The sequence below is a fragment of the Amyelois transitella genome, chromosome 3 (genome assembly GCF_032362555.1).
Source record: "Amyelois transitella isolate CPQ chromosome 3, ilAmyTran1.1, whole genome shotgun sequence".
Classification (NCBI taxonomy): Eukaryota; Metazoa; Arthropoda; class Insecta; order Lepidoptera; family Pyralidae; genus Amyelois; species Amyelois transitella.
The window spans coordinates 12,792,241-12,802,098 of NC_083506.1; the positions used below are offsets into that span (position 1 = coordinate 12,792,241).

At 37.8% G+C, this 9,858-nt stretch overlaps 1 protein-coding gene across 1 annotated transcript; it reads right to left on the reverse strand.

Annotated features, from left to right (window-relative positions):
• Positions 1 to 213: 213 nt before the first annotated feature.
• LOC106132973 (uncharacterized) lies at positions 214 to 8,317 on the reverse strand. Its single transcript, XM_013332553.2, has 5 exons — positions 8,244 to 8,317; positions 5,538 to 5,662; positions 3,353 to 3,442; positions 1,513 to 1,623; positions 214 to 321 (listed from the first exon to the last, which is right to left on the reverse strand). Exons 1-5 carry the CDS (start codon positions 8,287 to 8,289, stop codon positions 214 to 216), a joined length of 480 nt encoding a protein of 159 aa, XP_013188007.2. The 5' UTR covers positions 8,290 to 8,317.
• Positions 8,318 to 9,858: the final 1,541 nt, after the last annotated feature.

Genomic DNA, 9,858 nt, shown 5'->3' on the forward strand with positions numbered 1-9,858 from the left:
ATTGAGATTCAAATAGTGACGGGTTGCTAGCCCATCGCCTAAAATAATTTATAAGCCTATCCCTTAGTCGCCTTTTACGACATCCATGGAAACGAGATGGAGATGCCGGGAACCACACTGCACTAATAAGACCTTCAATAAAACTGTAACAATATGTTCGTGAATCAAACAACCTAATAAAGTACGAAAATATATATTCACGATTGTAATTTATCACGCCTTGAGATTCTCCGCCAGCTTCAGCAATATGGACCTCAGCAGGTTGGCCAAGGCTGGGTAGTTCTGACCCAAGAGTGGCTCTCGGAGTTGGGGCACGCAAATCTGACAACAAATGTCATAAATTAATTAAATATCTACATATAACAGATATGTATATTATGTACATGATTTAATGTTTATTTGCTATGCGACAAGTAACAAATTATTATAGACGTAATTATACATATGTATATATGTATAATGCATGCAATTAACTTTGTCCACTTTAAAACATAATACTTACATCTAGTAACTAGAGGCCGCCCGCGTCTTCGTCCGCGTGGAATCAATTCCGCGGGAATTCCGGGATAAAAAGCAGTAGCCTACATGTTATTCTGGGTCTCCATTATAAAGTACATTCAACTAACAGTAACCACAAGAATTAATAATAACACGCAAGGAACTCACCACGGCTAGCAGGACGACCAGCAATGGGCAGACGAGGTGGATTATCAGGGACAATACATACTATCATAAACTATCATACACTATCATACACTATCATACACTATCATACACTATCATACACTATCATACACTATCATACACTATCATACACTATCATACACTATCATACACTATCATACACTATCATACACTATCATACACTATCATACACTATCACACTATCATACACTATCATATTCTATCCTATTCTATTCCATGGTCCTATAATCTCCATTATAAAGTACATTCAACTAACAGTACCCACAAGAATTAATAATAATACACGAGTAACTCGTGGCCGTGTGGTTCCCGGCGCCAATACAAAAAAGTATAGGACCACTCCATCTCTTTCCCATGGATGTCGTAAAAGGCGACTAAGGGATAGGCTTACAAACTTGGGATTCTTTTTTAGGCGATGGGCTGGCAATCTGTCACTATTTGAATTCTATGTTAACCCTCAATTCTATCTTAAAACCAAATAGCTGAACGTGGCCTATCAGACTTTACAAGACTGTTGGCTCTGTTTACCACGCAAGGGATATTATCTATTATCTATATATATAAAAGCGAAAAACACTCACTTAGGAATCACGAAATCTCGAAATCTACTGAGCCAATAAAGATGAAGTTTGGCAGGAAGGTATGTAGATTTTAATTAGGAGGGATCCACTAAGGGGGTGAAATTGGGGTTGCAAGTTTGTATGAAACTTCGTCATTTTTAGTGTGGGTTACGCGGACGAAGTCGCGGGCAACAGCTAGTATATATATATATATATATATGTATGTATGTATGAATGAGAAACTCACCACGGCTAGCAGGACGACCAGCAATGGGCAGACGAGGTGGATAACCAGAGACAATACAGCTCGCACCAGCCACCACAGTCCCACCACAACCAACACGCTGCCCAGCATTACCTTCAATACATATTGTCACGTCCATATCTCAGAGCCAACAGTCTTGAAAAGACTAACAGTCTTGAAAAGATTAACAGTCTTGAAAAGACTAACAGTCTTGAAAAGACTAACAGTCTTGAAAAGACTAACAGTCTTGAAAAGACTAACAGTCTTGAAAAGACTGAATGGCCACGTTCAGCTATTTGGCTTAATGATATGTACATACATATGGTCACGTCCATATCCCATGCGGGGTAGACAGAGCCAACACTGTCTTGAAGACTAAATGGCCACGTTCAGCTATTTGGCTTATTGATAGAATTGAGATTCGAATAGTGACAGGTTGCTAGCCCATCGCCTAAAAGAAGAATTCCAAGTTTATAAGCCTATCCCTTAGTCGCCTTTTACGACATCCATGGGAAAGAGGTGGAGTGGTCCTATTCTTTTTTGTATTAGTGCCGATAACCACACGGCACATTACCTTCAATAATTATTTTTGTTACACAGATTGAGTTAGCCTCGAAGTAAGTTCGAGACTTGTGTTACGAGATACTAACTCAACGATACTGTATTTTATAATAAATACTTATATAGATAAACATTCAAGACTCAGGCCAATCAGAGAAAGTTCGTTTCTCATCATGCCCTGGCCGGGATTCGAACCCGTGACCGCCGGTGTCACAGACAAGCGCACTACCGCTGCGCCACAGAGGCCGTTATTTATACATACATATGGTCACGTCTAAAAATCGTCGTTTTTAAATTGACGTCCGATGAAAATGGTGCAGTGTAGTTTGTTCCGCCGCTTCTTCTACACATGCGCTTTGGAAGCGGTAGTAGTTATAATTAGATTTAAGTTATGTGACGTCAATAAGTGATACCTCGTATCCAATTTTGAAAATATCTATTCTATTCTATATCCCTTGCGGGGCAGACAGAGCCAGCAGCCTTGAAAAGACTGAATGGCCACGTTCGGCTATTTGGTTTAATGATTGAATTGAAATTTGAATAGTGACAGGTTGCTAGCCCAACACTGTCGATTAAAATATCAAAATTGTCTATATGTATACATGCCAAATGTCAAAACTCTAGGCCAATTAGTCAATGAGTCAGTCAGTGTCCTCTTATATATACAGAAATAACTTTTGTAAAAAGAGAGCCGCCTCCAATCGATAACCTTCTTTTTTGAAGTCGGTTAAATTTGTAAAACTTTCTCCTAAGTGTAACAAACACTTTCCTGAATACCGCATCAAAATCGGTTCGGCGACAGGACAAACATACATATATACAGGTCTAACTGACAAGGTCAATTTTGACAAGAATCTGCTACGGATCGTAGCACCATTGCTACGACGTAGACGGTGCTACGAAATTCGTAGATTGAATTTATATTTACTAAATTATTGGACGTTTTCCAACATAGGATCATTGAATTTGTATACATACATACATACAGCCACGTCTTTATCCCTTACGGGGTAGACAGAGCCAACAGTCGCGAAAACACCGAAAAGCCACGTTCAGCTGTTTGACTTAATGATGAAATTGATATTCAGATAGTGACAGGTAGCTAGACCATCGCCTCAAATAAGAACCTCAAGTTAGCCTAATAGCCTTTCCCTTAGTCGCTTTTTACGACACGACATCAATGTGAAATGGAACCAAGCGGTGTGTGAATGTGTGCATGGGTGCATGCGTGCATGCGTGCATGCGTGCATGCGTGCATGTATGTATGTAAACCGGTACTCACTTGAGCTTCCTCATGGGTCCCCAGCCAGGACCTCACCAGGTGCACCAAACTGGTCGTCTGGCCATCTTGGAGTGGCCGACTGACGCTGAACTGTAAACGAAGTGTAATTGTAACTTCCATTTGAACTGTAAACGAAGTGTAATTGTAACTTCCATTTGAACTGTAAACCAAGTGTAATTGTAACTTCCATTTGAACTGTAAACCAAGTGTAATTGTAACTTCCATTTGAACTGTAAACCAAGTGTAATTGTAACTTCCATTTGAACTGTAAACGAAGTGTAATTGTAACTTCCATTTGAACTGTAAACGAAGTGTAATTGTAACTTCCATTTGAACTGTAAACCAAGTGTAATTGTAACTTCCATTTGAACTGTAAACGAAGTGTAATTGTAACTTCCATTTGAACTGTAAACGAAGTGTAATTGTAACTTCCATTTGAACTGTAAACCAAGTGTAATTGTAACTTCCATTTGAACTGTAAACCAAGTGTAATTGTAACTTCCATTTGAACTGTAAACCAAGTGTAATTGTAACTTCCATTTGAACTGTAAACCAAGTGTAATTGTAACTTCCATTTGAACTGTAAACCAAGTGTAATTGTAACTTCCATTTGAACTGTGAACCAAGTGTAATTGTAACTTCCATTTGAACTGTAAACCAAGTGTAATTGTAACTTCCATTTGAACTGTAAACCAAGTGTAATTGTAACTTCCATTTGAACTGTAAACCAAGTGTAATTGTAACTTCCATTTGAACTGTAAACCAAGTGTAATTGTAACTTCCATTTGAACTGTAAACGAAGTGTAATTGTAACTTGGCCTGGGTCTTGGATGTTTATCTATATAAGTATTTATTATAAAATATAGTATCGTTGAGTTAGTATCTCGTAACACAAGTCTCGAACTTACTTCGAGGCTAACTCAATCAGTGTAATTTGTCCCGTATATATTTATTTATTTATTTTATTTATTTAACTTCCATTTGAACTGTAAACCAAGTGTAATTGTAACTTCCATTTGAACTGTAAACCAAGTGTAATTGTAACTTCCATTTGAACTGTAAACCAAGTGTAATTGTAACATCCATTTGAACTGTAAACCAAGTGTAATTGTAACTTCCATTTGAACTGTAAACGAAGTGTAATTGTAACATCCATTTGAACTGTAAACCAAGTGTAATTGTAACTTCCATTTGAACTGTAAACCAAGTGTAATTGTAACATCCATTTGAACTGTAAACGAAGTGTAATTGTAACATCCATTTGAACTGTAAACCAAGTGTAATTGTAACATCCATTTGAACTGTAAACCAAGTGTAATTGTAACATCCATTTGAACTGTAAACCAAGTGTAATTGTAACATCCATTTGAACTGTAAACCAAGTGTAATTGTAACTTCCATTTGAACTGTAAACCAAGTGTAATTGTAACTTCCATTTGAACTGTAAACCAAGTGCAATTTTAACTTCCATTTGAACTGTAAACGAAGTGTAATTTTAACTTCTGTTTATCTAAAATCAAAATTACCCCTCAAGGGATATAGGCGTGACCATATGTATGTACCTATGTTTTTTTTGTTTTCCTTGATACATACATACATACATAAAATCACGCCTCTTTCCCGGAGGGTAGGCAGAGACTACCTCTTTCCTTCGATTGCTCTTTAATTCGAACAGGTTAAAACTTGTACGCGCCAACGCTAGGACATCTCTTTCACGTGGATATCGTAAAAGGCGACTAAGGGATAAGCTTATAAACTTGGAATTCTTCTTTTAGGGCTTGCAACCTGTAACTTTATATGAAGAGACGGCCTCTGTGGCTCAGCGGTAGTACACTTGTATGTGACACCGGAGGTCCCGGGTTCGAATCCCGGCCAGGGCATGATGAGAAAAGAACTTTTTCTGATTGGCCTGGGTCTTGGATGTTTATCTATATAATTATGTATATATTATAAAATATAGTATCGTTGAGTTAGTATCTTGTAACACAAGTATCGAACTTACTTCGAGGCTATCTCAATCCGTGTAATTTGTCCTGTATATATTTATTGTCCCGTATATATGTATATTTATGAATCTCAATACTTTCAGCAAGCCAAACAGCTGAACGTGGGTTATCAGCCTTTCAAACAATCTGTCTACCCCGTAAGAGATGCAGACGTGATCATATGTATGTATAATACTAACGTTATGCCCCAGGAACGACCTCTGCCAGTCGTAATGGTCCGTGTACATTTCTCCAGTGACGTCATTCACCATCTGCGTGGAGAACATTAGCGAACTCAGCAGGGTACCGCGCCTGATGTGACGTCCTGCAAACAATATATATACATACATACATATCATCACAACTATAACCCTTGCGGGGTTGACAGAGCCAATAGTCTTAAAAAGACTGAAAGGCCACGTTCATGAGAAATACTATATTATGTATATACATACAATTATAAAATCACGCCTCTTTCCCGGAGGGGTAGGCAGAGACCACCCCTTTCCACTTGCCACGATCTCTGCATACTTCTGAACGCTTCATCCACATTCATAACTCTCTTCATGCAAGCTCGGCGGTTTCGGGTACTCTTGACCTGACCCTTTACCAGGACGTCCTTAATTTAATCAAGATATGTTCGTCTAGGTCTTTCCACTCCGACCTTTCCCTCCACACTCTCCTTGTATATCTGCTTAGTCAACCTGCTTTCATTCATCCTCTCCACATGACCGAACCATCTCAACATACCCTTTTCTATTCCTGTAACTACATCTTCTTTCACATCACAACATTCCCTTATCACGCTGTTCCTTATCCGGTTACTCAATTTCACACCCATCATACTCCTTAACGCTCTCATTTCCACTGCATTTATTCTGCAATCCTGCAATCATACCGGTGTATTATGTTTTATTTACATACCACAGAGTCACTTTTGATGTATATCTTGCGGGGTAGACAGACTCAACAAGAACAACGTCACGTTCAGCTATTTGGCTTAATGAAATTATTTTTATTCATTACTAGCTGTGCCCGCGACTTTGTCCACGTGGAATAGTTATTTTGGGCATCATTGAAGCCCTCAAGTATTAACAATAATTACCGTTGTTTTCACATTTTCCATTATTTATTAGCTCCTTATAGTTGCAGCGTGATGTTATATAGCTTAAAGCCTTCTTCGATATATGGTCTATTCAACGCAAAAATTTTTTTTCAATTCGAACCAGAATTTCCTGAGATTAGCGCGTTCAAACAAACAAACTCTTCAGCTTTATAATATTAGTATAGATTATGGGACATTTCAAACATCACTTAATAATTTGTCATATTTTTTTGGTTTGACAACATTGGTTGACGTAAAATATAATACTTAAAACCAAGTTTACTGCCGCTTCCAAAGCCTCAGTGCAGAAGAAGCGGTAACGAACTGCACTGCAGCATTTTCTTCAATAACGTCACAATTATCCAAACTTAACTTATAAACTTATCCTCAGTCGCCTTTCACGACATCCATGGGAAAGAGATATAGTGGTCCTATTCTTTTTTTATTGCTGCTGGTAACAACTCGGCAATGTGACGGAAACAAATTCATTCATGTTTTTAATGTAGACAATGTGCATTTGTCCACTTTTTAGATTAAAAAGATTTATATTTGTAAATTGACGTCCGGTGAAAATGCTGCAGTGTAGTTTGTTCCGCCGCTTATTCTACACATGCGCTTTGGAAGCGGTAGTAGTTATAATTAGATTTAAGTTATGTGACGTCAATAAGTGATACCTTGTATCCAATTTTGAAAATAAATCCTATTCTATTCTATTCTATTCAAATGTTTCAAATGGATGTTGGTCAAAAAGGAAAACGAGGCTTTTAAACTTGGGATTCCTCTTTTAGGCGATGGGCTAGCAACCTGTCACTATTTGAATCTCAATTCTATCATTAAGCCAAATAGCTGAGCGTGGCCATTCAGTCTTTTCGAGTCTGTTGGCTCTGTCTACCCCGCAAGGGACATAGACGTGACCATATGTATGTATGTATGTATATTGTATTGTACAAACTACTGGTTTGCAATTAATACCCTTGATTGGCTCTTAGAATCCAATTAGATACAAATTGACCGCATCACACGGCTTCTCAAAGGTAAAATTTATTGAAGCAACCATTTGAGAAGACGTATTCCACATATTTAGAATAACAATGTGGTATAATGTTGTACATACATATACACATATAGCTACGTCTTTAACCCTTGCGGGGTAGACAGGGCCAACAGTCCTGAAGAGACTGACAGGCCACGTTCAGCTGTGAGATTCAAATAGTGACAAGTTGCTAGCCCATCGCCTAAAATAAGAATCCCAAGTTTAAAAGCCTATCCCTTAGTCGCCTCTTACGACATTCACGGGAAATGAGATGGAGTGGTCCTATTCTTTTTTAAATTGGTGCCGGGAACCACACGGCACAATCATGGCACGGTATAATGTTGTTTACAATAGAATGAGGAAATAAATTAAACAAAAATAAATATACACAAATAAGTATAAATCCAAAAATGGAATGAAATTTACTTGCCGAGGTGCCGTGTAGTTCCCGGCACCAATAAAAGGACTTCACCAACTCTTTCATATTTCGTAAGAGGCGACTAAGGGATAGGATTATGGCGACATCCCTACGCCACACGTCACAACAGCCAATCACACAACAACTGTCATCATCGCGAAGATATTGACCCGCTCAACGAATCTAAATCGCGCAAGCAAAGATTTCACGGATTGGAGCATATTTACAACCTCCGACACAACATCCTCTGTCGCGCGGTTCCCCAGGCATCACACCTAGCCTGGCGGAAGATCTTCCCCTTGGTCGTCATCATCATCACTCCCGCTACAGTATGATACAATTTCACTTACTAGGCCTCATGAATATGGACATCTCTAATTTCCCTCGACAAATCATCCATTTTCAACACAAAAACAAAACTAGAAACATGAAAAAAAAACTGTTGTAGGTATATATATGTTTTTTTTTCCTATTTTTATCGGTCAGCCGAGTCAGCTGGATTTTACTTATTGATAATTATGTCAATTTTTATATATTTTTTTATTTCGATATGAACGACACTTAGTCAAGTAGTAAGGAGTTTTGCCATCGTAGGTAAGATGTAAGAAATTTATAGACAAAGTTTTTATCGGACCGTATTTCATTTTGTCCTCATATTTTTGCGTTATGTAGGTAGGTATTGCAAACAAAAGTTGATTTATACTTTCCAAAACAATTGGGCATTGTCAGCGTGAAACTATATATTTGACAACAGAGACAAATAATTTATAAGGTTTCGAATAAACTTTTTAAGTGCCGTGTGGTTCCCGGCACCAATAAAAAAAAGAATAAGTCCACTCCATCTCTCTCCCATAGATGTTGTAAAAGGCGACTAAGGGATGGGCTTACAAACTTGGGATTCTTTTTTAGGCGATGGGTTAGCAACCTATCACTTTTTGAATCCTAATTCTAATTCGTTAATAGCTGAACGTGGCCATTCAGTCTTCAAGCCTGTTGGCTCTGTCTACTCATCTGCGACCATATTTATACTAATATTATAAAGCTAAATAGTTTGTTTGTTTGAACGCGCTAATCTCAGAAACTACTGGTTCGAATTGAAAAATTCTTATTGTGTTTAATAGACCATTTATCGAGGAAGGCTTTAGGCTATTTATCAGCACGCTGCAACTATAAGGAGCAAAGAAATAATGGAAAATGTGAAAATAATTCCTCCTTGAGAGCTTCTTCAATGATGCCCAAAATAACTATTCCACGCGGACAAAGTCGCGGGCACAGCTAGTGTATGTATATGTATGTAAAATTTATAAGAAATCGGTTATCTGGTGAACCAAAAAAGTTCATCATCAGCATCATATAAGCCGTAGGACGTCCACTAATCTTAGGCCTCTCTCAATGACTTCCACATCAATCTTTTGGATACGACTTGCATCAAACGTTCCCCTGCCGACATCACCAGAAATAAAATAAAAAATTGAAACTATTAAGAACGATTTGCGACATTTAAAGAAGAATCCATCCCTGACAGAACATATAGCACATAATATTTCATAAATGTGTGTTAACAGGAAACCGAATCTGTCCACAACATAAATATGAATAAGCCTACACTAAATTTTATCATGTCCGGAATGGGGCAATGTGGACGTGGGGTGACCAGAATTGTTGAAAACAATGGGAATTAAAAAAAATTAATAGCATACATACATAAAATCACATCTATATCCCTTGCGAGGTACACAGAGCCAATAGTCTTGATAAGACTAATAGACCTCGTTCAACTTTTTTTCTTAATGATAAAATTTAGATTTAAATAGTGAAAGTTTGCTAGCCCATCGCCTTAAAGAAGAATCCCAAGTTTATGAGCCTATCCCTTAGTCGCCTTTAACGACATCCATAGGAAAGAGATGGAGTGGTCCTATTCTAAATAAAAATTACCACCTTAGTTTTAAAAAAAAAGAATTGTTT